Source organism: Dipodomys ordii, unplaced genomic scaffold (assembly GCF_000151885.1).
Source record: "Dipodomys ordii isolate 6190 unplaced genomic scaffold, Dord_2.0 Scaffold22, whole genome shotgun sequence".
Classification (NCBI taxonomy): domain Eukaryota; kingdom Metazoa; phylum Chordata; class Mammalia; order Rodentia; family Heteromyidae; genus Dipodomys; species Dipodomys ordii.
The window spans coordinates 3,033,767-3,057,083 of NW_012267238.1; the positions used below are offsets into that span (position 1 = coordinate 3,033,767).

The window sequence follows — 23,317 nt, forward strand, 5'->3', positions numbered from 1 at the left end:
ACACACACACACACACACACACACACAAGAAGGAGGAGGAGAAAAGAAAAAGGGCAAGAGATAGGCATGGTTTTGAAGCAGTTAACACTGGAAGAGGGCTAGTGTGCAGAAAGGTACCTAGAAAAGAAGCTATAAAGACCAGAGCAGCCAATGTTAGGAACCCAGACCCCATCTCTCCTTCACCTGCCTCTTCCAAGGCCTCAGGCTTTTGCCTGAACCATTTTCTGCACCTGAGATACCCTGGCCCTCTCCTTCAGCCCTACTCTTCAGGGCCCAACTGCCCTGCTCCATCCTCAGGAAACCTTCTGGAACCCCTGCAGGAGTCACTTGAGCCCTCTGAACCCACTTGGTGCCTACCCACACTTCCTCATCACCCTGTGTTCCTCTTCTTCACCTGCCACCTCGTGGCTCTAGGAAGGAAAGACAGCTGGATGTCAACCACAGCATCAGTCCTCCCCTTTAGCTGAGCACTGGCTTCAGAAGATGGAAAGTTCACTTCAGAACTCTCTTGCATTTATGGGGTAACAGCAAAGTGTCCCAGGGCACTTTAATACAGAGTGAGAGGAACATGTCTAGCACTAGGTGGTGACTTTAGAGATAAGGCCCTTTCTATCTCCCTGTCATCTGGGCCTAGTAGTCCTGGCTCTTATGGCTTGTAGAGCAAGAAACTGTGAGCGGCTTGGGTCTCCAACCATGAAGGAGAAATAAATGTTTTGTTTTTTAAAATCCATTGGTTTGAGGGGGCCTTTGTTACCCACAGCTGAAACTAACCATTTAGTGAGGTTCTAGCCTGACCTGGTGTGCCCAGGTGAAGAACTGGGCAGTGACTTGAGTTGGGGTGGGGTCAAGGTCTAGGTCTAGGGGAGTAGCAGCTCTGCAGACACCTCTGAAGGCATCTTTAGACAAGGGGACATGGTCTGGGGGTGTAGCTTGAGGCTGAGAAGGTGGATGGGAGGACAGAAAGGAGCCAAGGATGTGGAGACAGAAGCCTGGAGGAGGTCTGTATGGAGGAAGGGGAGGAAGTGGAGTTGGCGGGCAAAAAAAGGAAAAAGGAAGTTCTGAGGAAGGTCAGTCCCAAGGCAGAATCTTCCAGGACAAAGACCTTCAAGTCTTGTCACTTGAGGACAGGGAGCCAGGGTAGTGGGGTCAAGGTTTAGTGAATGAAATAATGAGGGAGCTGGGAATGTGGCTTAGTGGTAGAGTGCTTGCCTAGCATACATGAAGCCCTGGGTTCCATTCCTCAGTACCACATAAACAGAAAAGGCCAGAAAGGGCTCTGTGACTCAAGTGGTAGAGTGCTAGCCTTGAGCAAGAGTAGCTCAGGGACAGTGCCCAGGATCTGAGTTCAAGCCCCAGGACTGGCAAAAAAGACAAGAATCAGCAAGCAGGGCCCATTTTGAAGAGATTCCCACTCCACAAGGGAACAGCCGAGGGAACTGGGTATGTCCGAGCTGCAGCAGTAAGCTCCTTCCTCTCTAACTCACTGTGTAACAGGCATTCTGTTACTCCCTTGAGATGTTACTCCATTCTGCCATGGAAAAGAATCCAGAGGCTTGGGAGTACAGCATTAATTCAGCACCTACTGAATGCCAGATATCATGGGTTCCTGGGGAGAAGATCTTATGGGATGGTGGTTATGGCTAAAAAATGATGGGTGTCAGGGGAGGTGGTGAGAACCTGACCTAGTTTGAAGGGTAGACAAGGTTCCTTAGATAAAGTCCTTGGTTCTCAGAAAGGATGGGCTTCATGCAGAGGTCTGCACTTCTTTTACCTGAAATACAAGTTAAAGCTTCTAGTCCTCTCATAGCTGACAAGGTACTGAGGATGGAAATGTTAGAGGCCTGGACCTCACTGGGCCACTTGACTGACTGGGTAGATGCATTGCTGTTTTCATTCCCCCTTCCTGGTATAGGCCTGGTTTCAAAATCTCAGCTGTCAATGTTCCTCTGTGTATTGAGCCCAATATTCCTAGAGCCTCTCAGAAGAGTTTTCTTTTCTAATCTCATCTGGGACTGTAAGGCTGGGATGGGAGGCCTCCTGAGGCCTCCTGGGACACATAGGATACCCTGACTGAACTTCCTTTTGAACCAAGGCCCAGCCTAGATCCTAGATCCTTCACCCTACCCATGTGGCTGAAGGCCTCAGCCAGGTCACCTCAGGTCCAGCCCACAAGGACTCTGGGACCCTGTGGCCTGAGTCACCACTAGTCTCCACCATTTCTGACATGGAATAAGGACCTCTGTCTCCAAAATGATCAGAAGGCAGGAGATAGCCAGGTACAGTGGGATAACCTGTGATTCCAGCAGATCACAAGTGTGAAGCTATCCTGGCTTAGACTATAGACATAGTCTAAGAAGGAGGAGGAGAAAGACGATGACAATAAATAAATAAATAAATAAATGATGGTGTGAAGGAGCTTGGAAAGGAGTATGTTTCATTTTGGGGAAAACAGACTCTTGAGTGAGATTTCCTCCCACTATACTATCAAAACATGCCCCAAAATCAAAGAAAAAGCACCTTAAGGAAAGTAAGAGTCTGACTTCAGTATTGTAAGTCAGAGAGATCAACTTGAAAGTTAGAAAAGAAACCTGATTCCACTCCTCACTTTTCAAATAAGGCATCCAAGGCCTAGAGAAGCAGAGATCTACCCATAGTCACATAGCAAGACAGGGCAGAAAGGCATAAGCTCCATCTGAGCTCTTCCTTGATTACTGACTTCCCAGTGAAAAGGAATTTACTAGATTTACTCCAAGTTTCCCTGAGGCAGCGTTAAACCATGATTGAATGAGGGCCTCACTAGAACATGTCTCAACTCAGGGCAAGGACCTTTGGCCTAAAGAGATTTCTCACAACAAGGTACTGCCCAGAGTGTAGGAGAGGACAGGAGAGGAGAGGAGAGAAGAGACTGCTCTCCTATGTGGGCAGCAAGCAGGGCCTGGGGTATTGGTGGGATTTTCCCTTCCTTATTCCACAGTCAGATGATCCCTAAGTGTCTACTGTCCTGCTCTACCCTCACCCTGACTCTATCATCCATATGGAGCCTCCCAGCCTAGTTCTGCTAGCCCTGCTAACCCTTTGGCAGTGGGGTTGGCTGGGTAAGGCTGACCTAGCACAGTGTGAGAGCTACTGTTTGAGAACCACAGAAGGTTCTAAAGGAGGTGGATGCAGGGCTGAGTGGGTAGGGAGCAGTGCAGGCTGTTTTCTATTGCCAGGGAGGTTGCACTCTGGCAAGAAAAGAGGGTGGCTGCTGGGGTCTCAAGGAGAGAAAACCTCTTTTTTTTTTTTTTGTCAGTTGTGGGGCTTGAACTCAGGGCCTGGGCACTATCCCTGATCTTCTTCATTCAAGGCTGGCACTCTACCACTTTGAGCCACAGCACCACTTCTGTTTTTTTCTGGTGGTTCACTGGAGATAAGAATCTCATGGACTTTCCTGCCTGGGCTGGCTTCAAACTTCGAACCTCAGATCTTAGGCTCCTGAGTAGCCAGAATTACAGGTGTGAGCCACCAGGGCCTGTTTCTTTCTTTCTTTCTTTGCTTTGTTGTTGTTTTAGCAGAATCTGAGGCTGGGAAAGGCTGTCTGGAGGAACATGGCATTTGAAAGCCCTGAAATCAGAGTCTGAATTACAGCAGTAGCTGCCAGTTGTTTCCTGGCTTTGGCAGTAAAGTTGCCTCTCTGATAATCTATATCTCCCAGGGTGGTTTGAAGATTAAATAAAATCAATCTAGCATTACCCATACAGCAGAGACACTCCATAAAATGTCATTCGTTTAGATGAAGAAGTCCAGCCCCCAGGTAAGTATGAAAGAAAGGTAGGTGAGGGTGGAGAGGCAGCTTTCCGGCCCGGGAGGGTGGAGAAACCGCAGGCGAGATTATGTTTGACCATGAGAAGCCAAAGTTGTTCAGGTCCTTTTGTGCGTGAGGGACAGTGTATTTTGGGAAGGTTTGAAACACAAAGGGGACAAGGAAACGACTGCAAATAAAGCCTTCTAAACTCTAGACATTGGTGGGGGGGGAGGGGGGGATGGTTGAGGCTTTGTCCAGGGCTCTGAAGCTTAGGGAGATCTGGCCAGTAGAGGGCGTAAGAGCCACGTACCCCGGAACACAAGGCGGGGGCAAGAGGGCGTAGCATTAGGAAGAGGGGAGGGAAAGGCGGGGGGGGGGCGGAGAAGCAGGTGGGGGGCGTAGCATCTGGGAAAGTGTATGGGAGGGGCATGGTCCGGAGGGGAGAGGCTTCTAGAGCTGCGCGGGTGGGTAAAGAGACCATCAAAGCCAGACCGACCTCTAGGGAGGTGGGGCCGGTGGGCGTCTGGAAGGCTTTGAGGGGCGGGGCGGGGCGCAGCGCAAAGCGCCGTAGAGGGCGGAGCAAAGGGGTGTGGCCAGAAGCTGTGAGCGCTCGGCCGGGCTGCCCCGCCCACTGCAGCCCCGCCCACTGCGGCCCCGCCACCCCCAGCACTGGGGTCCCGCCCCTTTCCCTCCGCTGGAGAGTTTCTGCGTGTACCTGAGTACCTGTGTACCAGAGTTTACGGGGCTGAGGTTGCCATGTTGGAGCCCCTCGGGCCACAGAGTCTTGAACCCCGATGCGTACGCTCCCGTTTGCGGAGCTGACCGCGCTCGGAGCTAGCGTGTGTCTCAGCCAGTTTCTAAGGGGCAGCTAGGCCGACTGAGCTCCCGGGGGACTTCCGAGGGTCGTGGCCGTCTGGAAGTGTTCAAGCATCTCATTTTTCCTTCGGGCTCCTCCCTGATTCCCTCCCCCCCACCCCCCACTGCGTTCCCAGCCTCGCGCGCTCCCGGTGCCCACCCCCTCTTTTGGGCGCGAGGCCCCGCCCCCCGCCCCCTTTCCTCAGCCACAAAGTTTATTCGCAACAAAAGGGAGCGAGGAGCTCGCAGCGCCGGGGAGGGAGCGGGAGCTGGAGTGGGAGCGCTGGGAGAGGCAGGCCGGCCGCGGGAGGACGGGTGCAGAGCTGAGGAGCAGGGCTCTGGGATTCAACCGCCCCCCCCCACTCCCTCCACACATACACACACACACACGCCGGGCCGCGATGCCCCAGGCCCTTCGGGTGGAGACCAGGGCTGGCCCTGGAGGTCGCTACTGAGGCGAGAGAAGCCGCCGGGATGGAGCCGCTGCCCCCGATGGCTGCAGAAACTTGATCCGCGACAGCTAAACCTCGGCTCGAGTCTCAGCGTCCTCCTCTCCAAACCCGGCGCGCACGCGCTGCGGGTGCAAGACCCGGGCCTTCGGACCGCAGCCACTGCGCTCCTTCGGAGCGGGGGTGGAGGGGGGGTTGGCCGCGGCTTCCCGAGGCCAGCCCCCCCGGAGTGAGGGCCACCACCATGGCGGACGGGCCGCCCCGGCCCCCACTTTATCGCAGCGTCTCGTTCAAACTGCTGGAGCGCTGGAGCGGCGGACCCGGGCCGAGAGAGGAGGACACGGACACCCCTGGGTTGCAGCGCCGGGCCTCGTGCCGGCCGGCCACGGCAGTCCCGGGCCAGCCCTCCCGGCGCGTGTCCAAGCTGGCGTCGGGGCCCCGGGCCGCCCCCGCGCAGCCGCGCCCGCTCCGCAGCCTCTCGCCCTCCGTGCGCCAGCTCTCCCGGCGCTTCGACGCGCCGCGTTCGGACGACGACCCCTCTGGGGCCCGGGACGGGAGTGCCTCCCCCGGGGCCGCGGAAGAAGCTGCCGAAGGCGCTGCTCGTGGAGCCTGGCCGAGCGTCACCGAGATGCGCAAGCTCTTCGGCGGCCCTGGCTCCAGGCGGCCCAGTGTGGACGCTGAGGCCCCGGGGGCACCCAGCCCGGATGGTGCCGCGTGGGAGCCCCTCGCTCGAGATCCCCGGCAGCCACCGACGCCCCCTCCTCGGACGTGCTTCCCCTTGGCCGGCCTGCGTTCGGCGCGGCCGCTGTCCGGACAGGGGATCGAGGGGAGGCGGCGGCCGCAGCAGGAGCGGGCGCAGCGTCCGGCGGATGGTTTACATTCTTGGCATAGCTTCTCCCAACCGCAGGCCGGGGCCCGGGCCTCCTGCTCCTCCTCCTCCTCCATTGCCTCCTCCTATCCTGTCAGCCGCAGCCGGGCTGCCAGCTCCAGCGAGGAGGAAGAGGAGGGCCCGCCGCCTCAGCCTGGGGCGCAGAGTCCGGCCTACCACCGCGGCCACTCCTCGGGCAGTGACGAGGACCGAGACGGCGAGGGCGGCCACCGCTGGAGGGGGAGGCCGGGGCTTAGGCCTGGAAGCTCCCTATTGGATCAGGACGGCAGGCCTGACAGTGATGGGTTAAATCTGGGCAGCGTGGACTCAGCTAGGGAAGTCAGGAGCCCTGAACCTCCAACATCACCAAGAGCTCCTATGGAGGAGGGACCCCGAGAATGGGATACTGGTCCGCAGCCCTGCGTCTCAGGTCCCCAGGAGGGCTTGCGGCCTATGTCTGAAACTGTGGGAGGAGCTTTCCGTGTGGCCAAGGTGAGCTTTCCCGCTTACCTGACCAGCCCCGCAGGTTCCCGGGGTAGTAGCCGCTACTCTAGCACTGAGACTCTCAAAGACGACGACCTGTGGTCTAGCCGGGGCTCTGGGGGCTGGGGCATTTACCGTTCCCCTAGTTTTGGGGCCGGGGAAGGGCTCCTTCTACGGCCTCAGTCTCGGACCCGCACCAAGGGACAGGTGGGTGCCACTAGAGCATTGAGAGATGGAGGCTTGGAGCTGGACAAGAGCAGGCAGCGCAAGTCTCTTTCCAATCCAGATATTGCCTCAGAGACCCTGACACTGCTCAGTTTCCTTCGCTCAGACCTTTCAGAACTGAGGGTCCGGAAGCCCAGTGGTGGCCTGGGGAGCAGTCCCCTAGAAGGCAGAGACTTGTCATCAGCAGGTAGCCCAGTGGAGCAACTTGACCCCATGCCCTCCCAAGCCCCAGCATCACCTGGCATCCGCCCCACACTCAAGGAATTAACTGCTACCCTTCGGAGAGCAAAGTCTTTTACCTGCTCTGAGAAGCCCGTGGTCCGACGACTAACCCGCACCAGTGCCCTGAAGCCCAGCTCCTCTGAGCTGCTCCTGACAGGTCCTGAGGCAGAGGATGATCCCCTGCCACTGGTGGTCCAGGATCAATATGTGCAGGAGGCTCGTCAGGTGTTTGAGAAGATCCAGCGCATGGGTGCTCAGCAGGATGATGGAAGTGATGTCCCTCCTAGAAGCCCTGACTGGTCAGGAGACATAACCCGAGGGCAGCGGTCCCAAGAGGAGCTCTCAGGCCCTGAGTCCAACTTGACAGATGAGGGCATTGGGGCAGACCCAGAGCCTCTTGGTGCAGCCTTCTGTGGCCTGGCTTCCTCAGGGGTATGGCGACCTCTTTCTTCATCCTCAGCCCAGACAAATCATCATGGCCCTGGGACAGAGGATAGTCTGAGTGGGTGGTCCCTGGTGTCCCCTGAAACTCCTCCCACACCAGGTGCCCTCCGAAGGAGACGCAAAGTGCCACCTGCGGGTCCTGGTGGGACTGAACTAAGCAATGGGGAGACCAGCGAGGCCTACAGATCTCTGAGTGACCCGATTCCACAGCGTCACCGGGCTGCTACCTCTGAGGAGCCATCTGGGTTCTCGGTGGACAGCAACCTTCTGGGCTCACTGAGCTCCAAGACAGGGCTTCCAGCCACCCCAGCTGTGGATGAGGGTTTGACCAGTGGCCACAGTGACTGGTCTGTGGGCAGTGAAGAGAGCAAGGGCTACCAGGAGGTCATCCAGAGTATTGTTCAGGAACCTTGTGCTTTGGGACGTGTGGGGGAAGACAGGGTTGCTGGCAAGGCTCCCAAGAAGAAATCTCTAAGTGACCCAAGTCGCCGAGGCGAGTTGACTGGGCCTGGATTTGAAGGTCCTGGAGGGGAGCCCATCCGAGAAGTTGAGCCCATGCTGCCACCTTCCAGCAGTGAACCAATCCTTGCAGAGCAGCGGGCAGAGTCAGAAAACCTTAGTCCTTCCAGGGGTCGGGCACAATCTGAGAGAGTTCTTCCTGAGGCCCCACCTGCCTCTTCCACTGCCCAACATGATTTCCACCTTGATCCCAAGCTGGCAAACGTTTTGTCCCCTCGGCTTATCCGCCGAGGCTCCAAGAAGCGCCCAGCCCGGAGCAGTCACCAGGAGCTTAGGAGAGAGCAGGGCAGTCAGGAGCAGACTGATAGTCTGGCTAGAACCCGGTCCTCCTCCAAGCATGTTCGACATGCCAGTGTGCCTGCCACCTTCATACCTATTGTGGTGCCTGAGCCTCCAACTTCTGTTGGACCCCCTGTGGCTGTGCCAGAGCCTGTGGGCTTCCCTCCTCGAGCTCACCCCACGTTGCAGGCACCATCTCTAGAGGATGTCACCAAGCAATACATGCTGACCCTCCGCACTGGTGAGGTCCCTACACCAGGGCCTGTGGACCTGCCCTGCTTGACTCCTGCTGCACCGCCCCCTGTTGAGGTCAAGCCTCCAGAGGCAGCTCGAGCTCCAGAAGAGCCTGTCCCAGCTAGCAAGTGCTGCAGCAAGCCACAGGTGGTGAGTCCTGGGGTGGGGGTGGGGGTCACAGGAGGGCTTGGGGAACTGACTTGGCAGGAGACTTTTTTCATGTACACAGTTGAGTAGGTGCCCAGGGCTAAGGGTGCTTAGCTGGTTCTCTTAAGTGCCCAGGGGTTGGAAGAGTGTTAATGACACAGGACTCTTGTCTATTCTGGCCCTGAAGAGATATCAGGTCTCTGTGGGTGGCAAAGGTTCCTATTTGCTCCAAGGTATTCTGGGCGTGATTACCAATGTTCATAGGGCATCTTCTGGTTGTTTCTCAGGGACTGGTTTTGGAGACTATCGTGGGATTCTTAGTTGTAAATACACAGGAGGAATGAGAATGATGGCACCGAGTACAGTTTTCACTGAGGCTTGCTGCCCAACCTGTGTGGGATGTTTGGGCTCAGGGGCCCATAGTTGACATGTGTTTGCCTTTCCTTGTGTGTCTTTCCTGTGGCAGGCCAGATTGTAAGTCAGTTTGTAGGCCTAGGAGATTTGGGGTGATACAAGGCCTTACTTTATAGAAATTACAGAGGAGCTCGGGGCTGTCACCTTAGTCCCATCTTGTCTGTAACAACCTATCTTTCTCATGGCTTGGGGAAGACTAGGTGTGGGTTGGAGCCTTGTAAGGGCCTGAGTTTCACCAGAGCTTCCCCTCTCCAAGCAGAGGAACATCTAGCTGGGGACTGTCAGCAAAGAGTGGGGGCAGGGAGGTATCTGCTGAGACTGAACTGGTCCCCACAGGCTGGAGTGCCTGAGTGGGTCAGGGTTAAGGCCCTGTCCATTAACCTGCATGCTTACTTACATGTGCTTCTTACCCCATCCCCTTCCAGGTTACTGTCAGATACCACCCCTCCCCCTACTTCCTTGCTAGACCCCAGGCAGGGAGGTTTCATACTCCCCAAGGTCCCTCACTTCCACCTCTGGCTTCAGCCATTCCTAGAATTTGGGCTGTGGGTTAAGTTCAGTTCCAGGCAGTCGATTCCCTGGCATGGGAGTTTGAAGGGAGATTGGAGTTGGAAGCAAGATTCAAGGCTCTTGGTTTCAGGGCTGAGCTCAGGGGTAGCCTGGGGTTATTTTATCCTTCATTCCCACCGTGTTCCTGACTAGGAGAAGCCAGGAAACCCTAAACCCTGGACTAATTTGGTCATTCCAGTTCCCAGGGCTCTCTGGGGCCCCTCTAAGTCCCTTTCTCTTTGTTTCTCTCCTTCTCTCTCTTCGACTCTACCCCTGCTCCCCCAACCCCCCACCTTTCCCAGTTCTAGCTCTGCTGTACCTCTGGGAGGCTGCCTGGAGAGTCCGAAGGCAAGAGAGTAGGAACAGAAGGATTTTTGGACCTTCCATGGGCCTGTTAGATGAGCCTGAAACCCCAGGGCCAGCTCTGTCTTTGGAAGATGGGGGAGGGGGTGGCAGAGCAGGAGTCCCTTCTGAGCTACCTTTCCCTTGCCCTGCTCTTTCCTGGGAGCCCTGGGGGCTGTGTGTCTGTAAGGGTGGGGGAAGGGTTGGGATGAGAGATGAAACAGTATTTGGGGAGTCTGGTGGGGCAGAAGGCATTGAGACCATGGAGGAGGGGGAAGTTTTGCAAAACTGGTTCCTGCTCCCTTCCCTTCCCCTTCTCTGCCACCTCTCCACCTTCTGGGGGCTGTAGCACATGTGACAGGACAGCTTGACCATACACAGGCTTCTCCTTGCCCTGAATGAGGCTTTTTCTAACTTCCAGGCCTCTGCCCACTTCAGTCCTCCCACTTTTCCAGGCCTAGCCTGACACTCCCTCTCAGCCTTTAGGGGAAAGAAACTGGTGAGTGTGTAATTAAAAGAGCAGGGTTGGAGCATGGCCCAGTTCCTGTCACATCCCTGTTCTATGCCTCACTTTCCCCTTCTGTAAAGTGGAGATAAGGTCTCTGTTTGGCAGGTGGGTACTGGTATGATGGTCTTCCCTTTCAAGGAGGCAAGAGAGAAAAACAACAGGCTCAGCTGCCCCAGCTGCTGCTGGGTGACTGAACTGAAGCCAGGCTTCCTCCCTGCCCCTCCTCTACTGAGGTCTGAGCGCAGGCACTGTGGTGGCGGCGGCTCCCAAGACATTCACCGTCCTTTCATTTCACACCCCCTCCTAAAGTCTGGAAGTTCTTCCATCTGCTAGCCTGAATCCTTCCTGATGCTCCATCCTTCTGGCTTCAGAAAGATGGGGAGCAGTTGTCCACCCCCTCTTCCCGGCCTCCATGGGGTTGACAGTGTTCTCTTGTCTTAGGCCTAGGGCTCCAGTCAGGATCTCTGTAGTGTGGGTGGAGATGGTGTGGTGAGGGACAGAATAAGAAGGGACAAGAGGAGCTATGACACTTTGCTTATGGTGTAGAAGCCAGTGTGCACCCAGCCAGGAGCTGACAGGTGAGAGCCTGGGCGGTGGGGTCGGAGGAAATCCTGGACTTAACCTTGAGCTATGGGGAGTCTCTCACACCTGGCTCTCTTCCAACCCATTGTTAGCTGGGAGATACCAGGCCCTGCTTAGCTTCTGACTCACTTTGGTCCTGGATAGGGTCATCTTTGGGCCTTAGTTTTTCTCATCTGTACATTGGACTGGTTTTTAAGGCTCTGTAGGGCTCAGAAGAGAGGCTGGAGAGTGGAGGGGAGAGAGGCAGGCTACCCTCTGTAGGATTGGAGGACACAGGAATGAGGAGCAGCTCAGAGGTACTAGGTCTTGTAGGCTAGAATACCTGTTTCAGAATGTGCTGTCTAGGCTCCCCTGCCCTGCCTCTTGCACCCATGGTGTTTCTTCCACCTAGGTTCACTGTAAGCCTGGCTGGCTCTTCCTGCCAAGGCTCTCCTTCCCTGGCCTTACAGAACAGAGTCTTGGGGCTGGGAAGGTGGCTCAGTGGTAGAGCGCTTGCCTTGCATGCCTGAGGCCCTGGGTTTGATTCCTCAGCACCACATAAGCAAAAAGAAAAAGCCAGAAGTGGCGCTGTGGCTCAAGTGGTAGATCGCTAGTCTTGAGCTGAAGAGTTGAGGGACAGTGCCCAGGCCCAGAGTTCAGGCCCCACGACCAGACCCCCCCCCCCAAAAAAAAAAAAACCAGAACAGAGTCTTGAAGTCTACTTATGCCCTCGGGTACCTAATAGCCAATTGGCACCTGTAACTTTTGCATTCTAGAAACAGGAAATGACTTTTCTCAGAATCATAGAAGGGTGAATTCATGCAACTTAAGCATCTTTGGAATGGCAATGCTAACAGCTTACATTTATTTAGTAAGTGCCTGTTGTGTGCAAGGCAACCTTAGTGTGCCAGCATCTACTCTCAGACTGTTGAAGCCACCCTAAATCCTAGCATGTCAATCTCTTAATATGTCAGTGTCTTGATGTGAAGGGTTTAAGCCATCTTGGCTTCTCAGATTGGCTTGCCATCTGAGAAGGAGACATTAGGTATAGGAACAATTGGGGGCATCACCTGCATTTTCCCTGAACACTTTCATAGTGGTTGGTTATTTAAGTTATCAGGGCCTGGGCTGGGGTGGGAAGAACTTTGAGAACCTGAGAGGTAGAATATTAGGTTTCTGGTTGCACAGCAAGGCCAGGCAGAACTAGGCCTAAGCAATAGAGACCTGGCTTTATTCCTCCCTCTACCCCCAGCAGCCCCACCACCACAGCCCCAGCTTGCCTAGCCTTGGGAGGGGCTGGACTGCCACTCTTTCAACCACCTTTGTCTCTGGCATCCCTTTGGCAAGGAACCTGCGGGGGTGAAGTTCTCTTTCTACTTCTCCCTGGCTCTTTGCTGTGGTGTGTGTGTGTGTGTGTGTGTGTGTGTAAAAGGGTTCTGGGGGGAGGGGATGAAGCAATTAGGACATTTGGAATTCTGAGTGCTACCAAATATCTATAATTAAATGTCTTGTCACCCAGCAGGAGGAGGGTGGGAGGGAGGAGGACAGACAGAAGGGCTGTCCCTTTCCTCTGTTTATTCTCTGTCTCCACCACCCCCTGCCCACTCCTTCCCAAGGGCCCAGGGCTGCTACAGGGAGTGCAGTCCAGGAATGAAAGGTTGGGGGATGGACTAGAGTTGAGTGTGACATTTTCCAGCCCCTACATTTCCGGGACCAGCTGGGTCTGGGAGACTGCTGCTAATCCTGTCCCCAGCCTTCTCTCCCAGTATAGGAGCCCCTCCTGCTTGCTTTCCTCCCATCTGTGATCTTTCCAGCTACACAAGCTGTGGCAGTGGGGTGGAGACACCCTCAGGCTGCCTGGGAGTTGAGACAACACCCAGGAGCTTAGAAATCTAGAAGCAGTCCGGACCAGGCTTCAGATGTTGGGGGTGGGGGGCTGCAGAGGAGGCCTCTGGGAGGAAGCTCTGCTTGATCTTGACCTTCAAAACTGGAAGTGAAGCCAGGTACCAGAGGCTCCTGCCTGTAATGCTGGCTACTCTGGAGACTGAGATTGGAGGAGCACAGTTCAAAGCCAGCCTGAGCAAGAAAGCTTGTGAGACTTTTATCTCCAACTAATCACAAAAAAGCCGTAAGTGGAACTGTGGCTCAACTAGTGGAACATCAGCCTTGAACAAAAAAACTAGGGGATAGACCCCAAATCCTGAGTTCCCCTAGTATCAGTGCACATACAGAAACAAAAAAGAAAGAAAACTGGAAGAGATGGGCACGAGGCACAGCATGAGCAGAGGCTAGGAGTGGGAAAGATGGCAGCAGGTTGTATGCAGTAAGAGTTTGTTTCAGAAGTGGGTGGCTCTTGCTAAGATACTGTATTCTTCAGTGTTTGAACAAATACTGAGTGCCTAAACATCAGACATGTGAGGAGACAGCAGCTAAAACCCCGAAGCTTGCCCCTAAAGAGCTTTCACACTAGTGAGGTCACCTGTCTGGAGCAGAAAGGGTAGGGGAGAAAAAGAAAGCAGGGCAGAGGAGTTGAGAATGACAGGGTTGGGTGCTGTTTTGCATCAAGAGTCTGGAAAGGCCTATGGGAGGAGGTGACACCTGAGCAGGGGCCTGGAGGAAGTCAGGTGGCTGTCTGGGGGGAAAAGCATTGTGGACAGAGAGGAACAGCAGTTGTAGAGGCCCTGTAGTGTTTGAGAAACAGACTTAAGGGCAGTGTGGATGGAGTAGGCTAGTAGGGAACTAGTGGTCTGAGAAGCAAGGGAGGCTATGGGCCAGAGTGAGGAAGATCTGAGAGCCAAAAGGAGGATTTGAATCTACTTGAAGTGAGGGAACAGGCACTGTGAGCAGCTCCTGAATAGGACCTGAGCTGACCTGTGTCTGTTCTGGGTGTTGTGTGGGGTAGACTACAGGGCCTGGAGTGAAAGCAATGAAGTCAGTCAGAGCAATCTGGGCAAGTGATGATGGTAGCCAGGAACAGGGCAGAGGTAGGTATTGGGTTGCAGGTTTTTGCTTTGGTGCAGATGTTTGAAGTGGCCAGATTCATAGCACTCAAGTGAAGAGATGCCTACTTCAGCTCCCATGGCTAGCCAGTGGGGGAGGGGTTGCTTAGAGTGATAGGCAGGGAAAATGACAAGCCCCCCAGAGTGGCTGGGACTGTGGGCTGCCCTGGCCACCCCTGTAGACTTACATCAGCTTGGCTCAAAGGCTAAGACAGCAGAGCCACCGTAGGACCCTACTGAAGCAGGTGACCATGCCATATCCTGTGTTTTACCTTAAGTTACTTTGCACCTATTCAGTCCATCATGTGTATCTGCTGGGACCAGGAGCTCTGCCACCCAGAGCAGCCCTGTCTGTCCATCTGATTCCTGCCTAGGAGGCATTGCCTGTCTCTGATATGTGGGTAAAGGACCAGGCCCAGAGCCACAGAGGTTTTCCCAAGGCTCTCTGACTCATGAGTAATCTGGCCCTAGGTAGTCCTGACCCCCCAGCCATACACTGGCCCCACAGAGCCCTCACTAAGTAGAGTTGGCAGGGATGGCAATGGCAGGGCGGGGGAAAGGGAGCCCATGCTTCCCAGAAAGGCTTGTAGCCCTGGCTCACTTATTGGGAAATGTGCCCAGGCAGCCTGGCGCCTTACTGGCAGGCCATGAAATGGGGGCCCCAGGTCTCCTGGGAAGCATGAGCCTATTGGAGCTGAGGTTCCACTGTGGGAGTTGATCCCTAAGACCCTCTTCCCTCTCCACTTCTCAACCCCCAGGGCTTCTGAGGCATTCCAGAGTAGACAGAGACAGAGGGGAAATGCCAAGCTGCTGGGATTTGAGCAGTGAGTGAGCACCAGTCCATGATAAGCATGGGCCTGGGGCCCTGACCAGGCTGTTGGAGCACACTCTAGCAGCTGTGGTTCACTAGGGATGGCCTGCTGGAGCTCATGAAGGTCAGGAGATGTGAGATCCAGCCTGGTCTCATCATCTCCCTGAAGGAGGTATCGCATCAGTCCCTTCCCCTCATCTGCTGTGAGGCATCCCTCTTTCCCCTGTCAGAGCCACAGGTGTTCCAGGCTTGTAGGCAGCATCAGGCCTCCTTCCTGGGCTTCTGAGTTAAAGCAGGTATCCTGCTTTTACACACAGGAAGTGCTGGCATGCCAGGCCTTAGGCTACTGAAGAGCATGGCTTGGAGAAACACCACCCCAGGACTACGCCCCTCCTAACTCTTGCTGTTGCTTTCCATTCTTCTCAGGGTCTTTCCCTATACTAGTGGGAAGCTCTCCTGCCTACTCTGAGGCCTGATTCCAGAAATAGTGTTGCTATTGCACACGGGACATCAAAACTCTCCCAGGTTTATTTCTGGATGGGTTTGAGGGAAGTCAATAGGCCCTAAAAGCCTCCCTGGGTAGGGAGAGGTGAGAGGGGATGCAGGAGGCACCCGAGGTGAGTAGGACATGAACTGACTCCAGAGGTTGCAGAGGAGTGGTGTATTAGTTTCCTATTGCCGTGATGACAAATTATTGTACTTCATTGGCTTAAAACAACACTGATTGCTTATTTTACAGTTCCTGAGGTCAGAGTCTAAAATGAGTTTCACAGGGCTAAAAGCCAGGTGCTGACAGGCCTGGGTTCCTTCTGGAAGTTAGGGGAAAGTCACTTCCTTTGTCTTTCCAGCTTCGAGTGGCTGCCAGCAGAGCTTTGTCCATGGACCCTTCCTTCCTTCCTTCTCAAAGCCAGCAGCAGAGTATCTTCATAGTTCTCTCACTGTCATTCTCCTGCCTCTCTCTCTTTCTTTTCTCCCCCTCATCAGCTTTTACTCAGGGCCTGTGCTCTTGCTCAACTAATATTCTACCAGTTGAGCCATACTTCCATTCAACATTTTGCTGGTTATTTTAGAGGCTATGTATAAGAGCTTTCCTGCCCAGGCTGGCTTTGAACCTTCATCCTCCAGATCACAGACTCTTGAGTAGCTAAGCTAGATTTATAGACTTGAGCCATCAATGCTTCTTAAGTACTCTTCTGATTACACTGGGCCCACTAGATAATCCAGAATCCTAATGATGACATGTGTGAAGCCTCTTTTGCCTTGTAAGAAAATATATTCACAAATTGTGGAGATTTAAGGGACTGTTATTTTGCCTACCACAAAAGGGCCAGTCTTTTAGCTTACGAAATCCAGAGGTCCTTGTAGGTACTAGTCCTGGGGCTATCTTGTCTATGAACTCATCCATTTATGTAGCAGTTGACCTTTACACCCCTGGATGGCCAATGCGGACTCACAGGGAAAGATTGGACACCCTCCCTGCTTGCCTCTGAGGTGGGTGTAGTCCAGAGGGAGGTTAAGTCCAGGCCTCATGCGGGAGGGACATAAGTGCCAGTGAATCCCTTGAGAATGGGCCTGGCTTCCAGAGGCAGATGGCCTGAGGTTTGTAAACTAGACATTGGGGTGAAGCAGTTCCCAAGAATGGCAGTTAAGAACTCAGAACCAGGACAAGCAGAGAACACAGAGAACACAGTCATGTCTTGCCAGGCACCATTGGCTCATGCCTATAATTCTAGCTACTCTGGAGGCTGAGATCTGAGGATTGAAGTTCAAAAGCCAGCCCAGGCAGGAACATCCATGAGACTCTTACCTCTTAACCAGCAAAATGCTGGAAACAGAACTGTGGTGCCTCAAGTGGTAGAGTATAAGTCTTGAGTGAAAGAGCTAAGGGACAGTGCCCAGACCCTGAGTTTAAGCTCTAATACCAACACAAAAAAAGAAAAAAAAAAGTTATGCCTTTGCCAGTCCATCCTTGCCAAGTAAGGAGCTGGAACCCGAGAGGCAGATGAAAGGAACTCCCCCATCCTCATGATCTGGGAGCACCATATTGGGGCTGGGGCTGGTGAACTAGTAGGTTCCCTCATGCCTGAGAAGCCAGAGGCTTCCAAGGAGATGATGTAAACATAGACACTTACAGTGTCTATCCAATAGGAATAGTGTCCCCTTACTCCACGAAGGGTTATTGCTAGGTTTAAATGAAATCATGTCAAGATGGCTTGACCAATAGTAAGTGCTCAAGAAAGTTCTCTTATGAATGATAGACTACCATATGATTTAAAGAATCTCAGTTTGCAGCCTTAAAGCTGAAGACTAAGTTCTAGACAGCAGGCCAGGGCAGGCCGGGGTTCTGATCCACCTATGTAGGACCAATAGCTCAGCAGCCTGGGCCTTTGGAAGTGGAGAGTAGGGGATAGGAAGGACTACAGGGAGGACCATTGGCCCACTGGTCTCTAGCTTTCCCTCTACTTCTGTTACCTCCAGCTTTATCCAAGACTCATCTGACATGATGTGGAACAGTTTGGGAGGCAGAGTCAAAGCCCTGTCTTGACAAAGTCCCAGATCCTAGTAGGTAGGGCCCAGAGCCCCCAGGTGGCAGGGAGTCTGAAAGTCTGTGTACCTCTCTGACTCTACCACTTGGTGGTATTTAACTGAGTCCTTGGACCTCAGCTCTGACTCTCAGTTTCCTGCTCTGTAAAATAGGGAGCTAAAAACTTAGGAGGTAATGCTGGCAGATCCTCATCCTAGGATGATAATCCTAGGATACTGAGACTCATAAATGTAGCTACTTAGGGGCTGGGAAGGTGGCTCAGTGGTAAAGCGCTTGCCTTGCATGCCTGAGGCCCTGGGTTCGATTCCTCAGCACCACATAAGCAAAAAGAAAAAAGCCGGAAGTGGCGCTGTGGCTCAAGTGGTAGAGTGCTAGCCTTGAGCTGAAGAGCTGAGGGACAGCGCCCAGGCCCAGAGTTCAGGCCCCACGACCGGACCAAAAAAAAAAAAATGTAGCTACTTAGTGTGTGCTCTTAAGATTGGCACTCTCGGAGTTTAGAGCTCCACTGGTTCAACATGAAGAATTCAGGTTTCTTTCCCAAGAGTAGAGCACTCAACTTGATTTTGTTTGTGAATCTGAGCTTGTTACATCTTGGTCTTGATGCTATTTGTCCTAAGATTCTGAGGTTGAGAAGAGGAGAGTCAGGTCTTGGACCAGTGGGAGAACCGTGGGGGGCTGTGATGAAGGGCCAGCCCAAGGAGCAAGTGCAAGGTTGGTGTCTGTTTCCTGTTTATTGGTTCCCAGGGGTGAGCAGGCCTTGCTCCTCACAGCACTGCAGAGCAGGAGGGAAAGAGGCCGCCCTCGTGGCTGCCAGCCAGCCCCACAGCCGGGCCTCCTGGGATTGCTGGGACCCCACTCTCCCACCCCTGGACAAACAGTCAATCCTTTCCCAGGACAGGGCACTGGAGGTTAAGAAGCAGATGTGGAAGGGAAGGGAAGGGGTGGATGGATGGGAAGGACTCTCCCCTTCGTAAAAAGTCTAGCCAACTCCATCTTTCTTGGCTTCCTGTGTCACTGAAGTCTTGCTGTTAGTTTCTCACCACACCCCCCTGCCTCTCCTGGTCTCCCTCGGGTGGGCCTGGTGGTAAGACATCAAATCTCTTGGCAGACTAAGAAAAGGAAGAAGAAGAAAGAATCAGGACCTTGAATGTCCTAGAAAGGGAGGTCCTCCTGGAAAGACCTTCAGATACAAGCCATGTGTTCTAACCACCCCTCACACCTGTATTGTTAAGATGTGGAAGGGTCTTACCAAGGCCCCACAACAGTGGACTAGGCCCATTCCCCTAACCATTGCTCCAGCCTCATACTTGGACTTCTGAGTAACGGGCCACTGAGAGTTCTTGAGCAGTGGTAGCAAAGTTCACCCAGCATTGGAGGGAATTGGTCTGAGCCAGGGAATGAAAGAGAAACCCCTGAGTATGTCAGAGGCCAAGGGGACTGGGAGGTCTCTGAGCAGAGCACACAGACAAGCTGTGTGTCCTGAAGACAGTCTGAAGGCTGCGTCTCATGGTCTAGGCAATGGGAGCCATGAGGTTTAGGAGCTGAGAGGGAGCAGTATCAGTTATGCATAAAAATGGCTTCCTCTAGTGACTGATGGTCAGAGTAAAGGGGAATAGGGAGGTAACAAACTTGACCCTAAGAGAGCAAGTGATAAAGAGACTGACCAAGACTGACCAGGGAGAGAATGTGGAGGTAAAGTCTGAGGTTTCAATGTAGGCTCAGGAGCCCTGTCAGAACTGGGTGGGTGGAGTGGGACCCTCCTTCTTATTTGAGTCAGAGAATATGGCAATGAGGAACAATTCACGCATCTACCCCTAGGCAGAATTTTCCTCTGCCTTCTGATAGGATGAGGAGCTCTGAGCTCCATGAGATTCCCCCTGTCTAACTTCAATCACAGCTGCTGGTTGTATCCTTGGGGAACAGCCAACCCCCAAGTCACACTTCCAGTTGGCCCTTCGAGGGGAGGCGCCATGAAAGGAGCTGTGGAAGAAGGAAGGCTCAGGCTGTGTTGCGCCTTTTGGGGCTTTGAATCAGGACAATTTGCTCTGCCTTGGTTTCCCCATCTGTGAAGCTGCAGTCACAGTTTATGGGAGCCCCAGAATACTCCTATGGAGCTGGGGATGGGGTGGGAGTGAGTAAGTGGTAGGCAGGCCAGCAGATCCATGAGCTTGTAGTGCCCACTGTGGAGCTGGAGGTGGGAGCTAAGAACTCCTTATTCTGTAGATACCACCATCACCACCACCAGTGGCTATAGTGGGGGGGCCTGGGACCTCAGAGGCCCTCTTAGAGAATAGCACAATAAGAACTGAACGAGAGGGGAATCATTCTGATTTGGGGTCTGATGTGACCCTCAGTTTTCCCTGTAAGTCCTGTGTTCCTTCTCTCCCCTCCAGCCTGAACTAGCCACTTCCAGGCTTCTTCCCAAGGCCAGCGGGGGTGTTGCCTGGGGTGGGTGAGGAATTTCCGAGGGAATGGCTAAATTCAGCCCCAGCTAAAAATAGCTCAGGGCCTGGCCCCAAGACTGGAGGAGGCAGAGGAGGCGGAGGTGGCTGGATCTAGCTAATCCTCTGCTGCCCTGCCTCATCACCTAGGCCTGGGCCTGCTCTGGCATCCTGGCTGCCTGTTATATCTCCTCACTCACATCAAGCCTTTTGCGCCTAGGAGCTCCTTGCTTTCTTCTTTCCTTCCCTCTGCCATCCTTTTTGTCCTGCCTTCATCCCTAAGGGAATAGACATTCCAAAGAGAGCCCTGTAGAACATTGTGTCCCCTCAGCTTTCCAGTCCAGGTGGCAGAATTCGCCCTGGTCCTGAGACACAAATATTGCATCCCTGCTTTGTAGGGTATACACTTCAAAAGCTCAAGGATATGGAGATGTGGGCTGGAGGAGCCCCCAGGTCACCCTGTGACCCAGTGCTTGGTTCTGGTCGGGTAGCTCCACCTGTGCCTGTTCCTGGCACACTGTGGAACTTCAGTACACATTTATTAAATAAACAAGGTGGAGAGGCAAGAGCTGGTGAATGGAGCCCTGCTCTGGTGCTACCCTAGTAAAGGAAGACTCAGCTCCCACTACCACCTACACCAACCCTGTATTGGATCTGCCCTGGGGACAAGATAGGTGGAAGCATGAGCAAAGGATCTTGTCTCAATTGAGTACTGATTGGGGCAGAATGAGGACCATACACCTACCTGGAGATGGTAAGGTATCTGGCCCAGGTCTCATAGTCCACGAGAGAGGTGATATTTGAACCCAGGTTGACCTCACTCCCAAGGCTGGGGGGGGGGGGGGGGAGGGTAGGGAGTAAATGTTGTGTAATGCAGAGAACAAAAAAGAAACTGGTGGGGAATGTTAAATATGCCTCCAGTTCCTGATTGTGGCTGGGGTTAAGATATAGATTGTTATAAGGAATGGCAATAAAGCTAATTAGGATTTCCTGGGGTGGAGGTGGCTGGTGGGGGAGGGGGGGCACAGGTCTGAGTACTTCTCAGACACACTAGGGCTAGGGATCCAACCCAGGGCCTCATGCATGTTAAACTCTACCACCGAGCCATAGTCTCAGCCTGGTCTGCAGTTTTCATTGATGAACTCTTCTAGTCCTCACCGTACCTCTGTGGGAATTACTGTCCTGCATGACAGACAGGAACCTGAGCACAGCACCACCGTGCTAGCTTGTACAGGTGAAGGGAGCTGAAAAACTGACAGAGCTGAATGGATTTCAGCCTCACAACTTGGTTCCAGCTTGGGTTCCTGGCTTTTGGGATTGCCTGGGTGGGTACCACCACCACTGTGGGCAAAAGAGGAGCCATGATAATCCCCAGCATTTACAGTTCATGGTAGTTTCAGGAAGTAGCACATTGTCTTGCTACATCTGCATCTATGGCTCTTGGGGAATAAGAGGTGACAGGCCTCCAAAAGCAGGAATGACTGCTTCTTGCCTTATTTAAGGGCCCAAGAACACTTCTGTTAGTGCTGGAGCTCAGCTAAGGTGAGGCCAGGCTCCCTGCTGGTAGAGATTACTCTGGCAAGGGAGGTTGGGAAGGTACTGAGATGGGGGGTGGGGCGGGCCCTGTGGTGCTGGCTGGCGCAGCCTTGCCTGCAGTATCTGGAAAGCAGATCTCTTGGGCCATGGCCGGTGTGAGTCAAATGGAGACAAAAAAACCTTCCATATTTGGACAAAGCGCCCAGAGAGGCCCAGACCCACAGCCAGCCCAGGCAGACTCCCCCACCCCGGCCTCCTGTCCCGTCTCCCTCTGGGCCCCTAGCTCTGTCTCGAGTTTAACTCTTGGGTTCAAGCAGTATTGTTATCCTTCCCCTCACTCATCAGGCCTGTGCTGTGGATGCTGGGGAAGGCACAGTGCTGGGCCCTGTGCTGAGGCTGGAGGTGCAGAGAGAAGTTTCAGCAGAATGCACAGGTGGGAGAGTGGACACATGAAACCAACCATTCCCACACTGAGGGGGTAAGCTGACAGTAGACCCTACCCAATTGGCAAAGCCAGAGATACACAAAGAATAGGCATACATGCATACATACACCCCTTCCTCTCCTCTCTTGTCCCCCATACAGTGCCCTTTACAATCCTCAGTAGATTGCTGTATCCACAAAGACATCTCTGCAGGTATTAGATATGAGGACCTAGCCTGGTACCACTTAGACATTCCCTGGCGTAGGCTTTAGAGTAGACAGGAGCAATCTTGTCACTGAACATTTAGCAGGTATCATTCCTCTGGGGGATGTGAACAGAGCAATTTGACCCTGTGAGGAAGTCCTCTGAGTGCCTTCTAAGGGACTAAGTTTGGTAGTGGATTCCAGAGCCAGCGCCTAGGGGGAGTGCCTTGAGCCACTTCCTGTCCAGCCACAGGACTTCATTCTTATGGAGTAAGCCTAGGGGTTTGACAGGACCCATGCTCATTATCTCTGGTGGACGGACTGAGTGCTATCTACACAGCTATTCTTAACATTTCTCATTAGTCCTAGGTAATCAACTCTGGGATTAGTTTTAGGTGGTGGGTCAGGGGAACCTATAAAATTCAGTTCTGTTGTCATTTGTGGGCTTCTGTAGATGTATAGCATGGGAACAGAGGATGAGCAAGAAGAGGATCCCAAAGCCAGACGTAGATGATAGAGCAGGAGTCTCATATTTAAGGCCAGTCTGGGCTGAGACCTTGTCTCAAAAAGGGCAGTGGGGGAGATCCAGCCCCAGGAAATCCATATAAGAACCAAGGTCACAGGAGGCCAAAGCAGGACAGGGCAGGCGAGACTGACTTGAGGTAGCAACTGGACCCTTGAGGACCAGCCAGGTCTTGACTGGCTGAGGGAAGTCTGGGTCCTTCAAGGAGAGAGAGCTGTAAAGGCAGAGGCCTGGGGATGTAGAAGTCCTGGTGTACATGGATGCTAGAAAAGCTCCTGGCTTTGAATTGGTGGGTAGATCCTGAGAAGTCTTAATGGCTGGGACTTGATCCCAGAGCAGTAATTTTTTTTTTTTTTGGTTGGTCGTGGGACCTGAACTCTGGGCCTGGGCGCTGTCCCTCAGCTCTTCAGCTCAAGGCTAGATAGAGCTCTACCACTTGAGCCATAGCACTACTTCCAGCTTTTTCTGCTTATGTAGCGCTGAGGAATCAAACCCAGGGCCTCATGCATGCAAGGCAAGCACTCTACCACTCAGCCACTTTCCCAGCCCCAGAATTTTATTTCCTTCCTTCCTTCCTTCCTCTCTCTCTTTCTTTCTTTTCTTGCCAGGGCTGGGAATTGAACTCAGGGCCTGGGCTTTGTCCCTGAGCCTCTCTGTGCTCAAGGCTAGTGCTCTACCACTTGAGCCACAGCACCACTTCCTTAGAGCAGTAATTTCTTCTTTTTTAAAATAAGTTTTTTATTGTGAAAATACTGTACAGAGGGGTTACAATCACATGAACAAAGTAATGAGTACATTTTTTATCAAGCATTGTTGCCTCCTCCTTTGTTTTTCCCCTACCATCCCTTCCCTCCCATCTCCACAACTACATAACCCCCCCCCAACACACAGTGCAGTAATTTCTAAGCTTTCAAAAATAATGGAAGCCTGTTGCCAGTTGCTTATGCCTATA

The 23,317-nt window shown here is 53.4% G+C and overlaps 1 protein-coding gene across 1 annotated transcript in view; it reads left to right on the forward strand.

Annotated features, from left to right (window-relative positions):
- The first annotated feature begins 4,907 nt into the window (after positions 1–4,907).
- The window catches only part of Arhgef17 (Rho guanine nucleotide exchange factor (GEF) 17), a 64,964-nt gene continuing 46,554 nt past the window's right edge, over positions 4,908–23,317 (forward strand). The window contains exon 1 of the mRNA XM_013014185.1: positions 4,908–8,512. Within this exon, the coding sequence (XP_012869639.1) occupies positions 5,333–8,512 (3,180 nt within the window). The 5' untranslated portion in view covers positions 4,908–5,332. The remainder of the gene's footprint in view (positions 8,513–23,317) is intronic.